This window comes from Nesoenas mayeri (assembly GCF_963082525.1).
Source record: "Nesoenas mayeri genome assembly, chromosome: 25".
Taxonomy (NCBI): Eukaryota; Metazoa; Chordata; class Aves; order Columbiformes; family Columbidae; genus Nesoenas; species Nesoenas mayeri.
In genome coordinates, this window is record NC_137549.1 from 6,008,374 (window position 1) to 6,028,220 (window position 19,847).

Sequence of the window (19,847 nt, forward strand, 5' to 3'; positions counted from 1 at the left end):
GTGGACCCAGCTTGGAAAACACCGACTTTATTGATTTGTTTGGAAGCGCATCAATCTGGACGCAGCAAAACACAGAACGCGTCTCCATACAGCAGTACAGGCGCGTCCTAACGAACACACTGGATTAATTAATACACAACCGAAGGGAGCCTGTTCCCGTTAGCGCAAGCGAAGCTTCTGTCCCTTCCCTCACTCGCACGCATCACCGCCGCACACACACGGGTACCGGTACCGCGGGGCGGCGGGGGCGGCGACCTCCCCCCACCGCTGTGGAAACCACCGTCTGGCGAAGAGCTGCGGGCAGGACGGCCCGTGGGCGGCTCCTCCGCGGCTCAGGATCCACCGTTCCCCTGGGAATTAATCGCCTTCGGGTTTCTGTACCTTAAACTGACAATGCTGAGGTGCGTTGGGTTCATCCTGCCCTGTGCCTCCCAGCCCGGGCTCTGGTGGCCCCCGCAGCCGTGACCCGCGGGAGAATCGCAGGAAACGGCATTCAGCTCTTTCTAAGCTTAAAATCTACTCGTTTCTGTGCTTCAGTGCAGAAAAGACTCGTAGCTTAAAAAAAGAAAATAAAAAAGTGGCTGGTGTTGTTGAATTAACCCTTTGAGTTCCTTTGCCAGCAGAGGTAGCGGGTTCAGCGTGAAGGTTCATCTCCACAGCCTCTCGCGCTGGCGGGGCTGTGACTCGGGCCGTGGGGACGAGGTGTCTCCCGTGGGACCTGCTCCGCCCGGCTCCGCTGCGGAGCCCCAGACCAGCGGCTTCGATGTGTGGAGACCAAACGTCTGCCAAAAGAACCCCAGACCCTGAGCGCTGAAGCGACGCTCGGGACGCAGAGCCGGGAGCAGCCGTGCCCTGAGCGCTTCGCGTGGCTCTTGTGAGTAGGAAATGCCCATAAACAGCCGCAGCAAAGCGTCTCCCCCGCGTGCTCGGACGTGCAGAGGCAGCAAATTCACCGCTGGACTTTGGGCGCCTGGTACAGGTCGATTCCAAAGGATAAATGTACCCGCAGGGCCTGGCAAACGCGGCAGCCGCGCCGGCTCCGTGCCGGACGCTGTGGGTGGATTTAGCGGCTGTGCTGGGTCCATTGCTCCCCCGGCAGCGTCCCCGTCCCTGGGAGCTGTTCCCTGCTCAGTTTGTCCGTCTGTCCGTGCGGTGCCCAGGCCTGGCTGTGGTTGGGGAACCCTCCTGCGTCCCCGCAGCCGCTGCCCGCCCAGCACAGCCAGCGAGGAGCCTCAGCCCCTTTGACTGTTGGGTCTCGAGCTGTGCGGCAGCGGCGCGGGGGGAAGGAGCGCAGCAGAAACACAGCCTGGGGCTGGCGGGCACAGCAAAGCCTCGGGTGCCTTCCCGGTCGGGAGCAGCAAGCGAAGGGTCCGTCCTGCTCCGCGGGAGCGAGCGGGGTTCCTGCGGCCGAGGTCTTGACCCGATCGTCCCATCGGGAGCAGAGGGCTCAGGGGTTTGTGTGAAAGCTCCAGCAGCGGAACAGCGAGGACTCTCCTGCAGCCGCCCGGGGCTCCGGGCTTCCCCCACCCCTGGGCAGCGCCTGGTTTTGCCCCTTCGCCCCATCCCGGCATCCGCGGCACTTTGGCGGCTCAGATCAAGCGGGGCTGCGGCTCGCGCCCATGGCGGCAGCCGGCTGCCGGGCAGCAGGCAGCGGCGCGCAGGGCCGCGTTGTTGGACTGGTTTGTGTTGTCGTCGGGGAGTTCCTCAGCGTCGCTGTGGGGGCCGCAGCCGGGGGCAGCGCTGCCCCCGCCGTCCCAGCGCCCCACGCTGCAGCTCCGGCTGCGCTGCCCCTCGCTCCCGTCCTCGCAGGACGGAGCCTCCTCCGTGCTGGTCTCGCTCTCCTGTTTCGTTAGCGCGGTCCGGGCGGCTCCGTCCGCGGCGCCCGCCAGGTCCCCGCTGTCCTCCAGCTCCGAGTCGGAGTCACCGGAGCGGTCGCCGGGCTCTGCGGGACAGAGGGATCCTGTTACACTCCCACCCAGCACCGTGGCACCCCCGGGTGCTCTCCAGGGTGAGATGGGCCATGTTATTGCCACCAGTGACACCTCAGCCCCCTGAGGGACCTGTGCGCGCTGGGGAGGACCCGCTGGGTGCCATGTACCTGGGAAGGAGTCAGCGCCGTAATCCAAATTCCCCTTCTCCAGGCAGGGGATGCTGCCAGGGGGGCTCACGCTCTGGGAGCCGGTGTCAGCCTGCGAGGAAGAGGAGCAGCGGTGAGGGCAGGAGGGGGAGAAAATGCCCATCCACTGGGCTCCATGTCTCCCGAGGTCCCCAGAGTCTCCTACCAGGTGGGAGCATTTGCTGGGGTCGGCTGGAGCCGCGGGCTCCTTGTCCTCGAAGATGGTGGAGTAGAAGATGATGAGCGCCTCGATGATGCGCGCCTGGTGGGGATAGTCCACCAGCGAGGACAAGGAGATGGTGGCGTCCGTGGGCCTGGGGCGCATCAGGGTCGGCCCGAAGACGATGCCCAAGTTGCCTGAGGTCATCTTGTTGTCCTGCTCCACTTCCACGATCCTGGCGAGGAGGAGGAGGATGAACTCAGAGCGAGCGGGGCGAGGGCTGCGCTGTCCCCACCGCCCGGGGCAGGATGGGCCGGTCCCGCCTCACCTGCGCAGGTGCTGCAGCAGGAACCGCAGCGTGGCCATGTTCTCCCAGGGCAGCTCCTTCAGCAGCTCCTTCAGCCTCAGCACCAGCGTCACCACCACCTTGTCGGTGTCGGCTCCTCTGTCCACCAGCTCGGGGCCGCCCTTGGCGCCCTTGGCCTTGGTCTCCCCGCCCTGCAAGCTCTCCTTGGCCAGCCCCATCAGCTCGTTGTACAGCCGGAACGGCATCAGCGGCTCCGGCAGCTGCAAGAGGACGGGGGACATGGGCTGGGGAACCGTGTCCCAGCTCCAGGGGGCTCACCCCGTCCCCGTGAGGACACAGCAAGGAAACCTCCACTGCTCGCACAGCGCGCTGCCCAAAGGCAACGCTAGTTATCCATCTCCTGAAGCTCTAACTCCAGCCTCGTTTGTCCCAGCCAATTAGTACCCGTGAGGTAGAAAAGCCGCGTTTGATCAGCCCGTGGGTGCTCTATGGCGATAAGAACCCCCGGGCCAGAGTTTCTCCCTGGAAATGCCCGGGGTGCGGGTGGGCGCAGCTGCAGGGTCCCTGTTCCTTGGGTTGTTGGATGGGTTGGGTTGTTGTGTGGGTTGGGTTGTTGGATGGGTTGGGTTGTTGGATGGGTTGGGTTGTTGTGTGGGTTGGGTTGTTGGATGGGTTGGGTTGTTGTGTGGATTGGGCTGTTCTGTGGGTGGATGGGCTGTTGTGTGGGGCCGTAGCCCACAGCCCAGGTGGGGCCGTGCTCGGGTGGGAACTCCTGCTTTGAAGTTCTCAGCGAGCAGCCGCAGCAGCCCGTTAACTAATGGGTGGTTTGCAGGGCTGGGATGTTTTGAAGGCGCTCAAACAGCTGGTTTGGGGCTCGGCAGAGCGGGTTCCCTCCAGCTGTTACACAGGGACTTCAACCCGTTTCTCTGCAGCGAGATGCTGCGTCGTGGCTCGGGACTGATTTCTGCTCCTTTTTCCACCCTGCTTTTCTTCTCTGCGGAAGCTGCAGAGGCAACTCAGGGACACCGAGGGACACAGGACACGGCTGAGCCCATGGCAGGGACACCGAGGGACACAGGACACAGGACACGGCTGAGCCCACGGCAGGGACACCGAGGGACACAGGACACAGGACACGGCTGAGCCCACGGCAGGGACACCGAGGGACACAGGACACGGCTGAGCCCATGGCAGGGACACCGAGGGACACAGGACATGGCTGAGCCCACGGCAGGGACACCGAGGGACACAGGACACGGCTGAGCCCGTGGCAGGGACACCGAGGGACACAGGACACAGGACACGGCTGAGCCCGTGGCAGGGACACCGAGGACACAGCGCGGCTGAGGGAGCCGTGAGCTCAGCCCGGCGCTGCCGTGCGCAATGAGCTTTGCTGAATCACTTCCCGTTTGTGTGCCTGGTTCCCCAGCGGCGGAGGGGAGGGCAGGTTTGGTGCGTCTGCACCGCGCTGTTCTGCAGATGGGGGGAGTGGGACACCCGCAGCGTCCCTGCTCTGCCCCGTCCGCGGTCCCGCCGCCAGCCTGACGTCCCAGCCAGCAGGGACCCCCCCGCGCCCCGTACGGCCCGTTTGTGCAGAGCCCCTCCTGCCAGGGCTGAGCCGGTGGAGCCAGGTTGGGATGGGTTTGGGAAGGTTCCTCTGGCCACGTCCCCTCTGCTCCCCCCACGGAGGCACCTCCGTCCTCCCACCTGTCTCAGGTAGAGCTTGAGGACGTTGCTGATGTCGTGCGGGGAGGCCTGGGACAGCTCCACCAGCTCCTTCCCATTCTCAAACGCCTGGCAGAGCTTCTCCACGCGGGTCTTGACACCATTGACGCGGTAGATGCCCTGTCAGAGACACAAAAGCGGGGCTGGGGTGAGGAGAGCTGCTCCTCCGCATGTTTGCAGGAGTTGGGAGCTGCTGGCTCCTTCCGTGCTGGAGTCACTCAGAGTCACCTGGGGACACCCCCTCCAGTTCAGACAATTCTGTCCTTCCTGTTTCATAGGAAAGAGGGAGGCAAGAGAACCGGGTGCCCAAGCTCAGAGTTTGGAGTATCAGAGCCCAGTTTATCACCTGGGACTTTCTGCACCCCGGAATCTGACGGCAGAGCGTGTGGGTTTTGTGCCGAGGCACAAGATGGTTTCAGGAGAAGCAGCCGAGCTGTGGAAAGGGGAAGGGAAAGTGCGTCACCTTGGTTTTCAGTGCTCGCTTCTCGATCTCAGCAACGCACTTCTTGACGATGAAGGGGATGCCGTCGGCGCTGCCCTGAGAAGCCTTCATGAAATCCTGCCCGAAAAGCTGCAGCTTCCCTTGGAGCTTCTTGTGCCCGCACTGGATGGCCAGGGTCTCCAGGCACTTCTTGTGGCAGGCCAGGCAGCACTGGAAAACACAGGAACCGGGACCCCCTGGCTGCGGTTGCGCGGCCATGGTCACAACCATGTGTGTCGCAGCTCCTGGCCGGTAACACAGCAAACCGTGACACCGAGGGACAAGCTGCCCCGTGACGCGCTGCTGCGCAGCGTGTGCCTCCCACCAGCGACAGAACCGAGCACGCGGAGCGGGGAGGTCACCCCGTCCAGGGGACATTCCGCTGGTCCCAGCTTTACCTCCTCGCACTCCGCTCCCTGGAAGTAGACGTAGCTGTTGCACTCCCGGCACTTGGAAGGCGCGCGGAGCTTCCGCAGCCGGTGGGTCTGGGCGGCCTTGGACAAGCCGACGTTTCGGAAGGGGCCGGTTGGAGCCGCCATCTCCGGGCTGATCCCATTGATGCCTACGGGCAGAGCAGACGGAAACGCAGCTGCAGCCCAACTGCCCGCCCAGCAGCTGTTCGGTTTGATTCCCGAACTCCAGGATTTGGGGACAGTCCCCCTGCGGTGAGCTCTGCGACCCCCGCGACCCCCGCGCTGTCACGTACTCTGCTCAAATGGGGCGGTGGGCTCGTCCTTCTCCTCCAGCTCCTCGCTGGAGGACACGGTGCCGTTGGACGACAGGCGCTGCAGTTTGTGGCTGAAGTCACCTGCGGAAGAGAAGCCGGTGAGACTCCTGGCAAGGCTGTTTCTGCCCTGAGCGCACTCTCGTGCTCCTTGTGCGGCTGGAGCCGCTTTCCCTGGAGAAAATGGGGAGCTGGGAGCTGATCCCATCCCACCCGTCCCTTCGGAGACTGGGATCAGAGCAGTTATGTGCAACACAAGGTTATCACAGGGCAGATCAAGCGAAGCGGCAGGTCTTGCCCAGCTGCGGTGCTGGTTTAGGCTGGGTTTATCAGAAGGGAAGGACTGCCTGCTCTGGGCTGCTGTCAGGATCTACCTGCGTTTGAGTCCAGGCTGCTGTCAGCTTCAGCGATGGACGTTGGCCAGGACTTATGGACCTGGTGTCCCCGTCCGCCTGCAGAGCAGAACAGAGCCCAGCTGAGATCCCTTCTGCGCCCAGGAGACAAATGGGGCAGCAGCCCCGATCCCGGGGGGCACTGAAATGACTGAGCAGCTGCTGGGGGGCTGTGATGCTTCAGTAACGCATGAACAAGGGAAGGAATCACAGAATACTTTGGGTTAGAAGGGACCTTCAAAGCTCGTCTAGTCCAACCCCCACCATGAGAGCAGATGGGGAGCTGGAGAGAAGCCTGTTAGGTAGCACTAGACAGCAAAAGCAAAAGAACCCACAGATGTGATTTTGTGTCCTCGGGGATCCCGCTCCCCCCGCCGGGCTCACCTCTGCGCTCCGCCGCGGCGCCGCTCGCCTGCTCCTTGGCTCCGGCAGCTCCATCCGAGCCCGACCCGGCCCCGTCAGCGCCGGCGGCCGCTGGGAAGTCACCGGCGCCAAAACTGCCCTTACGTGCGCGAGTGAAGGGGGACCTGGGGACAGAGAGGAGCACAGGGAACGTCCGAGTGGGTGGGAAGGAAGGACACTTGGCAACCGTATTCATGGTGATCCACCTGTCTGGGGATTTTACAGCCCCCTCCTTAACACTACAGCTCATCCATGGGAGGATGCGAGGGGACTCCCAGCCGCTCCAGCCCCAGCGCTCCCCGCAGGAGCTGGGCCCAGCGGTTTTCTGCCGGGAGCGCGGTGCCGGCGCAGGGAAGGGGACTGTGGACGTCTCTGTTCCTACCAGGCGTTGTGCGACACGTAGGGCTCGAAGTCGTACTGCGTGTCGGGCTCGTCCCCGCGCTGCAGCTGCCGCACGTGCGAGGCGTATTGCTGCCCCGGGTCGTACAGCTTGCTGCTCTCGCACAGCGTCTGGAAGTTGACGGGCAGCGGGGCCGTCTGCATGTGCATGATCTGGTAGAAGGAGATGGTGGCCTGAAAAGAACAGAGGAAATCAGACGCGAGCTCGGTGAGCTGGTGTACACGGGAGACAGAGACACGGGGCTCTGGGTCGGGTGAGGGACCGGGAGCGCGGAGCCGCGCTCCATCTGCAGCCCTGAGCTGAGCCCCCCGTTCCGCCCAGTTCCATGGCTTCTCGGAGCACCGAGGAGCGAGGGCAGCTCTGCACCCCCCGGAGCGCGGGGGCAGCTCTGAGCAGGGTGCAGCCCCCCACCCCAGGGACCCACTCACCGTCTTGACGACCTGGTCGCTCTGTTTGATCAGCTCGTGGATCTGCCGCAGGGAGTTCACCTTGGTGTCCTCCAGCTCCTGCTTCTGGGTGTTGGCATCCGCAACGCAGGTCCGGTACGTGGCCATCGCCTCTTCTGCCTGGGAGGCGGGAGAGCAAGAGGCGGGGACAGTTCATGGGTGAGAAGAACACGGGGAACAACAGCACCTCCCTGCACTTGGACCCTGTTCCTCTGGGCATCCCTGCGCCGTGCCCGGGTGCTCCCGTGCTGGGACAGAGTCAGACCGAGCTGTCGTGTTCCCACCTTATTTTTGGCTTCCTCCTCCAGCCGCCTCTTCTTGTCCAGGGTTTTGGTGGTGACGCTGCTGGCCGTGCTCTGCTGCTCCTCCTCCGCCTTCACCGCCATGTACTTGGCCTTGTCGTGCTCCTCGCTGCGCTGCATGTAGATCTGCTTGGCCTTGCGCAGGTTCACCTCCGCCTCTTGCTGCGGGGAAAACGGTGACGCCAAGTGAGAACCGAGCTCTGCTGGGGGATCATCACCCCCCGAGCTCCCCAGGGCCCCTCTCCAGCCCCTGCACCCCGTGTCTCTCCAGCATCGCTGGGAGGGGACGGGGTGCAGCGTCCCCCGAGGGGTGCGTGTCGTGGGGACGCTCCCGACGGGCTCAGACGCTGCCGCTCACCAGCTTCCTCTGCGCCCGGTGCCACTGCTCCTTGATCTCCTTCCTGCGCTTCTCGTGCTCCAGGCGCCTCACGGTCAGCGGCTGCGCGGGGGAGAAACGACCCCCAGGGCTGTCAGAGCGAAACCCTCGCTGCTCTGCGCTTTGCAAAAGGCTTTGCAAGGAGAAGCTCCCTGTGGGGGATCTTATCCTTCCCCGGCACAACTGGGCTTGGTTACAGGGAGGATTTGTGCCACAGACACAAATCACCAGCCTGGGCAGGGCCAGGGACAGTGTCCCCGTGTCCCCCCCTTGCAGCGAGGGGCCAGCAGGTCCCTGCCCGGGACACGGTGCAGCTGGGGCTGGAGGAGGAGGAGGGAACGCAGAGAGGTCTGGAGTGAGGAGGAGATGGACCAGGAGATGCTGTTCGATCTGCCAGAGCTGGGGTTTCTCCTACAGCCTCTGTCTGACCCGCACAGGAGCCGGGGACGCTGAGTTTCTGACACCAACCCCCTCGCTCACCTGGAGGAAGGTTTGGTGCTGCAGTGTGGTGGCCGCCTGCAGCACCGATGTCCCATGCTCCATGTCCTGCTCCAGCGCCAGCAGGTAGATGGACAGGAAAGGCATGTTGGTCTGGGGAACAAGAACACGCACCCTGAGCGCTGGCAGCGTGGCACGAACCGAAGGACCCACGTCCTCCGGTGCCCGCGGTGCGGCCGTACCTCCTGGCTGAGGGTCTGCTTGCAGCTGTTTGCCATCTTCTGAAGCCCCTTGGCAAACTCCATCTCTGGAAGAAACAGGTTGGAAGTGAAAAGCCACATGAGACACCAGGACCTCCCTGCTGATCAAAACAAACCCCAGGAGCTCAGCGCCGCCCCTCACCCAGCGTGGTGCGTTTCTCCAGGTACCCGATGAGGTCCTTCATGTACTTGGAGATGTTCTTGGCGTACTGGAGGGCAGCGTCCACGCCCCCCTCGCAGCGCTGCAGCATCACGTCCACCTCCTCGGCTGGAGGACGACCTGCGGGCACACGGGGAAGGTGGGGAGGGAAAGAGGAGACTGAAGGTGCTGCTGCCCCGTGCTCAGCGCCCCGCTGCCTCCAGGTGCTGCTGGGCTCCCAGGAGCGCTGGAGCAGCCAGGAGAACCTCAGCACAGCCCGGATCACCCCCGCGAGCAGCCTGGATCTTTGCCGGCATCGTGCTGTGCTGGTGACCTGCCAGCTCCAGCGCCAGCAGCAGCTCTGCTGCCTTCCCCAACCGAGGATGCCCTGCACCCCGAATCTGCCCCCAGAGCCTCACCCAGCTCGTAGCTCTCTGTGCCCGGGGGCGCGCCGTCTCCCCCGGGGATGCCACCGTAGAGGCTTTCCATGCTCTGCGGGATGGGGAAAGAAAAGGGGCCGCTCAGAGGAGAGGAAAGGGAGCAGCTGGGGTGCTGGTGGATGGGGGGAGGCAGAGCCCCGGGCTGCTGGGGGTTTTGGGCTGTTGCTGGGTGTCTCCTGTGCCCAGCATCACCCACCTGGTTCTGGTCGCTGGGCGGGATGGAGAGGATGGTGCTGCTGTCCACCTCCCCCATGAGGAACTCGGACACGCTGTGACGAGCGGAACACGGCCGGGCTCAGCAATGGGCACGGGCTGTCACCAGCAGCACCCGACCCATCGAACCTGCCCTCCCCACAGCTCCCCGGTCCCCAAACCACCCCCCGAACCAGCAGCCACCATGGGCTGCGTGTGGGCAAGGGGACAGGCTGCATGGGGACATGTGTCCAGGCTGTTGGGATGATGGGGTCCCTCGGGGACCTTCTCCAAGGGACAGCTGGCCAAAAGTCCCTTACGTGCTGCTGAAGGACACGGCGATGGTCTCCACTGCCTTCTCGAACTCCCGCTTGTCCGTCTCATTGTTGGATTCGTAATGGAAACCTGGAAATGGGGAGACATGGGAAGCTGCAGTGCTGGGTCAGGCTGGAGGGACCCACGCGGGACAGGACAGCCCTGGGGTGATGGATGTTCTCTAGTGCAGTGTCGAGTCTCTGTCCCCATTTTCCCCGGGACTGACTCCCCCACCAGCATCACCCAGCTCACGTTTCTGTTTGCTCCCCGTACTGGGGCTGCTGGAAAAGCGCTGCTGCCTGTGAGCAGTTCCCCCCGCGCCCCACAGCGGGACGGCTTCGCTTCCCCTGCCACGGCTCGAAAGAGGAACCGTTGGCAGCACCAGGAACCGGCACAGACGCCGGGGCTGAGGGACGCTGGCAGCGCCACAGTGCCTTTTGAGGGTGCTGAGCCCCCTGCTGCAGTGAGAGGCTGGGATGTGCCCCCAGCCCTCTGCGCGGGGACGGGGCAGCCCCAAGTCACCCGTCGCAGCCCCTGCTGCCACCCGCCACGAGGTTTCCTGTCCCCGCGCGGTTGCTGCGCCGTGTCCAGGAAGCCGCGCGGTGACGCAGAGTGTTGTGCTGTGCCTGCGGTTGGCGCAGCCGCCCCCTCCCCGCGGTGCAACGGGCAGGACGCGGTGCCGGCCGCGCTCAGGGCTGCGCAGCCCCGCGCTCACAAACCCCAGCGCTGCCAGGAGCAGGAGCCCCGTGTTCACACGTTTTACCCGGGGCCGTGCTTGGAACCCCCTGGGTGGGGAGCTGGGCTCTGGCATTGCCGACACCACATCAGCCTTAAAACCAAAGCACGGCAAACAGGCAGCTGCTGCCTTGGCCTCCGCCTGTCCGGGGGCAGCTCTGCTCCTGGCGCGTCCCGGCGGGGGGAGCCGGACAGAGCTCCTGGCCCATTGTCTCACCCTTGACTTTGGAGATGAGGGTCCCGGCGGCCGTCAGGGTCTCCAGGGTGTTGAGCAGCGGGTACTTGTTGATGACCTGGCGCAGGACGCGCAGGGTCTCGCCCAGGCACTCGTGGGCCAGCGGCCGCTGTGGCTCCGTGGGGTCTGCAAGAGAGGGGGCTGAACCGCTGCCCCTGTCCCTGCCCTGTGTCCTTGTCCCGTGTCCCTTTCCCGAGCACCGGTGGGCCTGGGCCAGCCCGACCTTTGAGGCATTTTTTCCTCAGTAGTAACTTTTTCCCTGGAAAGTGGTTTGGGAATTTCCTCCTGGTTTCCTGCCCCGGCTCCCCGCGGGCGGGCACTCCCGGCCGCTGGCAGGGCTGCAGCGGGTCTGTCCTGCTGCCACCCCGTCCAGCCGGGCTCGCCGCGTCCCACCGGGTCCTCCCTGGGAACCGTCCCCTTTGTGGGTCAGGAACGGGTTTCTCTGTTTCCAGAGTGGGAGGTGGGGAGGGCAGCAGGGCTGGGGATGGGCTGGCTGGGTGCAGAGGGGAGCTGGACTCTCCCAAACCCCGGCTGTGTCCTCCAGCCTCTCCCCGTCTCTTTGCCAACTCCGGGACGGCACCACCCTGCTTGTCCCAAACCGGGTCCAGCAGTAACCGCGGACCCGAGCGGGGATGGCAGCGGCGCGGTCACTGTCTGGCTCAGGGATGTTTCCCTGTGATACCCAAACCTTCCCAAGCGCCCGGAGGCAACGTCTCCCGGGTCGTGGCTCTGGCTGCCGGAGCCATTGTCACCGCTGGCCCGGGCTGGGCGTCGCTGTTTGCCACGGCGAGTGGGGATGTGTCAACATGTTTGCAAAGCCGGTGCCGAAAACACGGCATCATGTGACCCCCCGCTGCAGCCCCACCTCACTGCAGGGACCACGAGATCGCCCTCGTTCCCTTTGCCTCCCCAGGCTGGGACGCTCACCCGCTGCCACCCACCCACCAGGCCCTGTGCCGGGGCATCGGCCCCGTCCCGCCGGCTGCCCCGGTGGGGCTGGTTTGGGGTCCGGTGCCCTGCGGGGCTGGGGCCCTGGCAGGCGGCTGGCACCGCCGCGCTGTAAACAGGAAAGCGGGCGGATGAAAATAGCTCGTGGGCAGGAAGCCGCGTTATCCTGCTGTGAGCTCCCGGCAGCCGCCCACCGCCTCTGCCCGCGGCTGCCGGGGCTCGGTGGGCCCCCGGGGAGCCCGGTCCCCCCAACAGCCCCCGCGGGTCCGCGCTGGCCCCGGGGACAGGACTGTCCTGCGCTGTCCCAGGGCTGGCGGGCGCCGGCGCGTCCCGGCACTCACCGTCACGCAGCACCACGTCCCGCAGGTTCTCCAGGGCGTCGGCGAACCGGGCCACATCTGCCAGCAGCTGGGAGATGTCCTCAGGGTCGATGAAGGGACCGTCCCCGCCCTCCATGGGGCTGTAGGACGTGGGGGTCTTGTGGCCCTTGGGCACGGCGCGAGGCGCGGCGGTGAGGGGGAAGCCGGCGGCACTGGCATGGCGGCTCAGGCTGGTGGGGCGCTTGAGGGTGCCCACGGCGCTGGGGCTGGTGCTGAGCTTGGCGCTGGCAGGGGGCAGCTCCCCCAGGCCGCAGCCCGATGCCTCCAGGCAGTCCTTGCGGCACAGCTCCTGGGGACAGGGCTGAGCGTGACGGCACGGCCGCTGCCACAGCTGTGCCGGGCCTCAGTTTCCCCATCCTGCCTGGCTGTGGTGTGGGGATGAGGCGTAGCCCCCCCGGCATGTCCAGCCCTTTGGGGACCCCAGGGTGGGGGTGCTGAGGGTGCTGGGGGTGCTGGGGGTGCTGGGGGTGCTGGGGGTGCTGGGGACAGGCTCAGGATCCTGCGGGGCAAAGGCAGCCGCTCCACCAGCGAGAAAAGGGTTTGGCACTCTCCTGACCGTGGCTGCCATTGCCACGGCGCCGTGCTGTGCCTCACCGCAAGCAGCCCCCGCCGGGGCGGGTTTGTCCAGGGACATGCAGTGACCATGTGGGTGGCACCGCCTTGTCCCCACCAGCACCTACCATGCTCCCAGGGGGACTGGGCACCCTCAGCATGGCCAAACACCGGCAGGATCAGGCCCCAGGGGTCCCTTCCCCTTTCTCAGCCTGTCCCACCCCCACGTCGGGCACGGCCACCACCCCAGGAGCAACAGGGACAGGGACATGCACCTCCCAGGCCACAGCCAGGGAACTTTGCAGATATTTTACGGACAGAGGGAGCCCATAATTTCTAGGGGTAAATTTGTCCTGATGGAGAGGCTGGTACCAGCACCTTCCGGGGCTGTGCACCATGCGGGTCCTGGAAGGGGCACAGGGAGGGTCCTGCGGCCACCCCCACCCCTCCAGCAGCCAGCGGTGACCCCCAGGCTCCCAGGTGTGACACGAGCGAGCTGGGTCTCAGCGTCCCTGACCGGGCGCTGCCGGCTCGAAACCCAGGTTTGGTACTGACAGTACCAGGAGCACCGGGCTGCCATGGGGCAGAACCGGGGCAGCTGAGCCTCCCGCTGCCACCGTGGGGCTGCCCAAAGGCCCCCACCCCAAAACGGCTGGGGCAGCCCAGCCCTTGAAAACCTGCCCACATCCCTCCCAGGGCTCAGTGGCCCCAGAGACCCCCAGTCCCCCCGCGCCGGCACCCACGGGGCTCCCCCGGCCGTACCGTCAGCCGCACAGCGGGCGCGTGGGGCAGCGAGTCCAGGGAGCGCTTGGGCGAGTGGGCTTTCCCCGCCGAGTGGGGGCTGTAGCTGTTCCTCCCCGCCGCCCGGCCGAGCATCCCTCCAGCCACCACCCATAGGGCCTCTCCCGGGGGTCGGGGAGGAGGGTGGGGACGGGGACAGGGATGGGGACGGATGCCCCTCGCTAAGGAGCTGCGGGCAGGCTCTCAGCCCCCATCGGCCCCGTCTGGCCCCGCGCCGTGGGGCTGGGGCGCAGGCGCGGGGCGGGCAGTGCCAGGGTGCGCCGAGGAGCCCCGGCCATCGCCAGCCGCGCGGGGGTGAGCTGCTTCCTCCCGCACCCCTCCAGCTCTGGGGGTGCCCCACGTAAACAATTACATGGCAGAGCCTGGGTGTCCCCCAGCTTCCTCCTCTGTCCCCTGGGCAGTCTGGGGGTTCCTCTGTCCTCCATAAACCCTTGGTCGCAGCCCCCGCCGCCAGCTCCCCTGCCCTTTGCCGCAGCCCCCCAGTTTCTCCCCAGCCCCACTCGCCCTCCTGCCTCTCCAGGCAGCTGCTCCATCCCCTTCGTCTGGGGGAAAATCCCCCCCCAGGCCCAGTGAACAGGGTCCATCCTCAGCTCCCTCCTCTTCGCGGACCCCCTGGCCATACCCAAATTCCCCTTCCCACCCTGCGGCTCTTCCCAGTGGCTCCATGGGCGCCATGGCCCCACGGCCCCCACCCTGCAGGAGGGGACACAGGACACTCACCGGCAGGGTCTGCGGGACGGGGCTTCCCGCCCGGCTCTTCTTGGAGATGGAGGGGGTTTTCATCAGCTCCCGTTTCTTCCGGGAGAACATGGTGGTTCGGGCAGCGGCGGAGCCCCTGCCCTCGGCGGCCCCGCGCTCGGCACGGCCGCGGTGCCGGCTGCTGCTCACCCCGCCGGCCACATTCGCCGGGGAGAACTGTCAGGAGGGCGCGTGTGACGCGGCCTTATTTCCTCATCAGCTTTGCAGGCAAACCTGAAACAGGAAAAGCCAAATGCGCACCCAGGGCACAAGGCCGGGGGGAAGGGGGACCCCACTGCCCCTCAGGGGCTGTTTGTAGCCTCGCAGGAGATAGCAGAGAAGGTGCTGGCGCTCTCGGGGCGGTGGGTTCTCAGCAGCCGTTTGCGGGGGGTGTCGGTGCTGCACCCCAGGGCTGCAGAGAAGGGGAAGTGGGGACAGAGAGCCCCACACCGCAGGACTAGAGCTGACTCCCGCAGGATGCTGGTCCCCTGTGGGGTTCACCCCTGTTTGGGGGTGTCCATCAGTCCAGGGAGGATGAACCCTGTCCCGTGGGGTGTTGCTGGAGGCCTCTGCGCACTCACGGTCCCCCACCCATGACTCACCCACCCGCGGGATATGCAGCCCCACAACGGTCTGTTCACCCACGGGAACCCAACGAGGCAGTGGATGAACCCTGGGGAGGGACGGGACAGGACAGGATGAATCGCCCCGGGGTGTCGCTCCCGCAGCCCGGGGACCCCCGGCCGGATCGTGCCCCGCCGCTGCCCACCGGGCTGCTCGGGCGGGCCGGGCCGGGGGGGGATCCCCCCGCGTCGTCCCCGGGGACCCCGCGGGGCCGCGCTGCCGCCTCTCTCGGGCCATCTGCCGGTCGCGGCCGTGGGGCGCCCGGACGGGACCCGGGGCCGGAGCCGGCGGCTCCCGGGGGCCGAGGCGCGGGGAGCGGACCGGGGGGCGGTGGGTGTCCGGCCGGGGACGTGCCCCGGGTTGGGGTGCGCACATCCGTGGGTGCACGTGCGTGGGGCGATGCACACGCGTGTGCCCGTCTATAGGTGCGTGCGCGTGCCCGTGGGGGGGCTCTCGCGGGGGGTTGCGTGCCCGGGTGGGATGAGCCCACGCGTGCCCAGGACGGCTCCAGCCCCGGCCCCCGCGGGCTCCCGGTGCCCCCGGTTTCCCCCTGGTCGCTGGTGTCGGGATGCGGGACCCCCCCGCGATCCGGCCGCTCCTGCCCTTATTTGGGCATTTCAGCCCCGTCCAATCAGCGCGGGGGGGGCGGGCCCGACCCCCCCGCCCCACCCGGCCCCGCCACCGCTCCCCGCTCCGCTCCGGTACCGGCTCCGCTCCCCGCTCCCCGCTCCCCGCTCCCCGCCATGAGCAACTCCCAGTTCAACAAGGGCCCGTCCTACGGCCTCTCCGCCGAGGTCAAAAACCGGGTGAGTCGTGGCGGAAAACGGGAGGTCCCGGTGCCACCGGGCGGGAGCGAGTCGGAGACCGGGGGGTACCGGAACCACCGGGCGCTGCGGTTCCCGGTGCTCCCGAGGTCATGGAGAGCCGGGCATCCCGGTGCCGCGGGGGTGTCCCGGCTGCATCCCGGGGTCCTGGAGAGCCGGGGGTCGCAGGAGGATGGGGAGCCGGGGTCCCGGTGTACCGGGGACTCTGCGGGGCGGGGGACGCCGGGACTCCGGTCTCGGGGTGCCCTGGTCCTGCCTGCGAGGTTCTGGGGAGCTGTCTCTGGGGAACCGGGACCAGGAGGGGTCCCGGGCACCGGTCACCGTGCGCAGCCCCGCAGCAGCAGCTGCCGCCGCCCCCTGCCCCGGCATCCCCGGGGCACCGCGGGGCTGAGCCGCTCTCCCGCGGAGGTGCCGCTACGGGCCCGGAAGGGGAACGGGAACCGGTGCCTCCGGCTGCGCTGTTGACACCCCGAGGCAGGAGCGGGGTGCCGCGGGGCGCAGGAGCTGCCTGGACGGGGCTGGCGCGGGCAGGGGAAGGGGCGCTGGGCTGGCATCGCTGCCGGGACTTGGCCACGCGTGGCAGCCGCTCCTTGCCCGGCCTCGCGGGGTTTTGCGTTTCATCACCGAGCAGACGGGCCCCTGCTTGCAGCTGGGCTGGGCCGCGGCAGCGCCGAGCGGCTGGACGCGCGCTGGATCGCTGCTGCCTGCTCTTGGGCGCTTCGCCTTGATTCAGCAAGACTTAAGCCAGTTTAACTGCCCCAGTGCATCTCCTGAAGGCTGACATCACCAACTGGGAACCAGTTAAGCCAGTGGCAGCCTCCCAGCCCATGCTAGTCCTTGCAAACTGGGCTGTGGTGGGATCTGTTTAGGGGCTGGTCCCCTCTGCCCCCTTTCATGCCCCAAGAACCACCCCCCGCTGGCCGTGGGCTGGGCAGAGGGGCTGGCACCAGCTGCCCATGCCCCAGAAAATCTGCTGGTGGGACAGCGGGATCCCCTGGCTGGGACACACGTGGTGTCGTGAGCGTGACCCTGCTCGGCTGGACTGTCCCTGCCTCCGGCACCAGCGGCCGAGGCGATGCTGGCGGCGATGCTGCCGACCGGGCAGCTGCTCTCCATTTGGGAGGAGGCGGCCGCATTCCTGGCATAGCCGCGGTGACCGAGGAATCTGTGGCCGTGCGTCCGGCCCCATCAGAGGAGCTGGGGACCCCGGGGCTCCGTGCGAGGCTGCTGTCCCCAGACCTTGCTGCGGGTCCGTGCCCAGGGGGAGCAGCCCCCCAGGAGGTCTTCGGGGCGCCTGTGGGGGCCTTGCTTGAGCTGCGCCCTCTCTGTCCCCCCAGCTCGCCCAGAAGTACGACCCACAGAAGGAGGATGAGCTGCGGACGTGGATTGAGAGCGTCACGGGGAAGCAGATCGGGCCGGATTTCCAGAAAGGGCTGAAGGATGGGGTGATCCTCTGCGAGTGAGTCCCACGGCGCTCGCCGCTCTGTTCGGACGGGACACGCGAGGGGATGGGAGGGGATGGGACCGCAGCCTGTGGGGTGGGAAGGGTGGGCTGGATGTGGCCGTGCCCGCACTGGGACCCTCCAGGCGCCCGAGGTTTCCTCTGTGGCGCTGCTCGTCTGGCCTCACCCACGAGAGTCTGGGGGAGCCCTGGGGACCAGCAGAGACCTGGTGGGGGGAATTGCCTTGTGCTTGTGGGGGACACCTGGTCTGGATCTTTCCCAAAGGGGCCCATGTGCTGCTGCCACCCGGTCCCCAGCACGGCCCCCTGTCCCCCTGTCACCCCCAGGCTCATGAACAAGCTGCAGCCCAACGCGGTGAGGAAGATCAACCGCTCGGCACAGAACTGGCACCAGGTATGTGCGGGCAGCCCTGCCTGCGATCGGCTCCGTGCCGGCCCCGCCGCTGCCGCCTGCTCAAGTGTCACCCCTCTCCCCCCGCCCCCAGCTCGAGAACCTCTCCAACTTCATCAAGGCCATGGCCAGTTACGGCATGAACCCCGTGGACCTCTTTGAAGCCAACGACCTCTTTGAGAGCGGGAACCTGACGCAGGTGCAGGTGTCGCTGCTGGCGCTGGCGGGCATGGTGAGTGCGGGGGGACCAGTGGCTTGGGAGGGGGCACAACCCCATGGGGCCGGGCTGGGCAGACCCGCAGCTTGGGATGGTGCCTGTGGGACCCCAGAGCTCCCCCTGCCCAGGGGTGCGAGCTGTGGGACCCTGTCCTTCCTCATTGTTGCTCCCGGACAGGCCAAGACGAAGGGGATGCAGAGCGGTGTGGACATCGGCGTGAAGTACTCGGAGAAGCAGCAGAGGAACTTTGACGAGGCCAAGATGAAGGCTGGGCAGTGCGTGATCGGGCTGCAGGTGGGCTGGCCCCCCAGCTCCTGAGGGCACCAGCGGAGGGGGACTCAGTTTTATCAGCCCCTCAGCATCGTCATGGCTGGGTGGACTGAGGCTGAAGGTGCCTCGAGTGTTTTTGGGATCTGGGACCAGCTCAGCTCCATGTCCAAATCCCAGCACTCAGTCTCCAGGAGAGGATGCGCCTGGCTTGGGTGGGCAGCGCTGGCTGTGCCCCCTGGGCTGCAGGGGAACGGGGAGAGAGGAGAGGGGGTACAAGGGGGTCCGTGCTCGGTCTCACCGCACCCTCTTGTCAGATGGGCACGAACAAGTGTGCCAGCCAGTCCGGCATGACGGCCTACGGCACCAGGAGGCACCTCTACGACCCCAAGAACCAGATCCTGCCGCCCATGGACCACTCCACCATCAGCCTCCAGATGGGCACCAACAAGTGTGCCAGCCAGGTGAGCCCCCGCGCCGCGCTGGGGAGGGACGGGGGGAGCACCACGGCTGAGCCTGCTCTGACCTGTCCTTCCAGGTGGGCATGACGGCTCCCGGCACCAGGAGACACATCTACGATGCCAAGATGGGGACGGAGAAGTGCGACAACTCCTCCATGTCGCTGCAGATGGGCTCCAACCAGGGCGCCAACCAGAGCGGCCAGGTCTTTGGCCTCGGCCGCCAGGTCTATGACCCCAAGTACTGCCCGCAGGGGGGCCAGGGCGAGGTGGCCAATGCCACCTGCGACCAGAGCGGGGACCCCCCCGGGTACCACTACTACTGTGAGGAGGAGGAGAGCTACTGAGCGGGACGTCGCCCAGCCCCGTCTCGCACATCTCATGTACAGAACCTGCTGCCAGCAACATTCCAGCCTCTACTTTTGTCATTCCCTCTTTTTAAACTCTTTTCTAAAAAAAAAAAAGTAATCTATTTTTCTGAGCAAGAAAATAAAGACCTTGTTTGTAGGAAGGAGACTGGCCGCTTCCCGCAGCCCCTGGGTGTCCCCAGCACAGCCCCAGTGTCCGTGGCAGGAAGGTGGCGGATCCTCTGGCGCTGAGGAGGTGACAGTGTCTTCTCTCACACAACCACAAGGACATGTCCCCCTGGTGCCACTGCCATGCTCTGCCGGCAAGGGAGCTGTCCCTGCGCCGCTGGCAGCACCCAGCTCAGCGCCATGGAACAGGGGGTCAGGGTGGCGGGACACGGGGGGAGTGTGGCCGGGGGAGCCCCCCAGGTGTGGGGGGAGCCCAGGGCGCTGTGGGGCTGCAGCCCAAGGGGTGGGGGCAGGGTGTGCCCTGCCAGCAGCCGTGCACTCTCATGTGAGCTCTAGACAGATGCTCTTTTATTATTTTTAAAATATATTTTTAAACATTTTTTATTATTTTTTTATTTTTATTATTGCTCTTTATATCACCTTTTAAAAACAAACAAACAAGGTTTTAACTTAGGTAAGAGACTGTTTCTGGTGCAGGCTCCGTGAGTCAGTGCCCAGGCAGGGCAGCCCACACCTGCGGGTGGGAGATGCCAAGAGACCTGGACCAGCCCGCAGAGCACGGGCTGTGAGACGATTTGGCACGGACCCTGGCCCGGACCTTCCCCCGGGGCTGCGGAGTCGAACAGGATCCCCGCGGGCTCGGGGAACGTTGAGATCGTGTCAGAGGAGGGAAAAAATATGGAACGCTTCACGAATTTGCGTGTCATCCTTGCGCAGGGGCCATGCTAATCTTCTCTGTATCGTTCCAATTTTAGTATATGTGCTGCCGAAGCGAGCACGAATCCAACGCTGTCCGCGACGCTACTTAAACCTCTCTTAATTTATAATTTTAAAGTCATGGCGATCTGGGAGCCGCTTGCGTTCTTCTTCTCCACTTCATTCTTCCTAAGCGAGTTTTGACCATTTCGGTTTTATTAATCCTCTTTTTCACGAGAAATTTTGGCGTTTCCCTGGATGGCCCCCACGCAGTGCGGCCGGCGCCGCGCGGTGCATTGCGGGAGGTCTTCTACTTTGCATAACGGGGCGTGGTCTGCGCCCACCCGTCACCGTCCCAGGGTTCCCCG

The 19,847-nt window shown here is 65.9% G+C and overlaps 2 protein-coding genes across 2 annotated transcripts; one reads left to right on the forward strand and one right to left on the reverse strand.

Moving 5' to 3' along the window:
- Positions 1 to 64: 64 nt before the first annotated feature.
- On the reverse strand, positions 65 to 14,076 carry ARHGAP45 (Rho GTPase activating protein 45; the record flags this gene model as incomplete). The annotated part of the gene is made up of 23 exons (XM_080359452.1): positions 65 to 1,942; positions 2,099 to 2,189; positions 2,283 to 2,511; positions 2,605 to 2,843; positions 4,291 to 4,428; positions 4,772 to 4,960; positions 5,188 to 5,351; positions 5,496 to 5,597; positions 5,888 to 5,965; positions 6,290 to 6,432; positions 6,690 to 6,880; positions 7,136 to 7,273; positions 7,438 to 7,617; positions 7,814 to 7,894; positions 8,312 to 8,422; positions 8,512 to 8,576; positions 8,672 to 8,809; positions 9,088 to 9,160; positions 9,305 to 9,377; positions 9,621 to 9,705; positions 10,568 to 10,711; positions 11,875 to 12,202; positions 13,987 to 14,076. The coding sequence occupies 23 exons, from the start codon at positions 14,074 to 14,076 to the stop codon at positions 1,590 to 1,592; spliced, it is 3,423 nt and encodes a 1,140-aa protein (XP_080215578.1). The 3' UTR covers positions 65 to 1,589.
- A 1,234-nt stretch (positions 14,077 to 15,310) lies between these two features.
- Positions 15,311 to 19,678, forward strand: CNN2 (calponin 2). Its single transcript, XM_080359466.1, has 7 exons — positions 15,311 to 15,434; positions 16,790 to 16,911; positions 17,242 to 17,308; positions 17,400 to 17,537; positions 17,700 to 17,816; positions 18,107 to 18,253; positions 18,328 to 19,678. The coding sequence occupies exons 1-7, from the start codon at positions 15,372 to 15,374 to the stop codon at positions 18,592 to 18,594; spliced, it is 921 nt and encodes a 306-aa protein (XP_080215592.1). The 5' UTR covers positions 15,311 to 15,371; the 3' UTR covers positions 18,595 to 19,678.
- Positions 19,679 to 19,847: the final 169 nt, after the last annotated feature.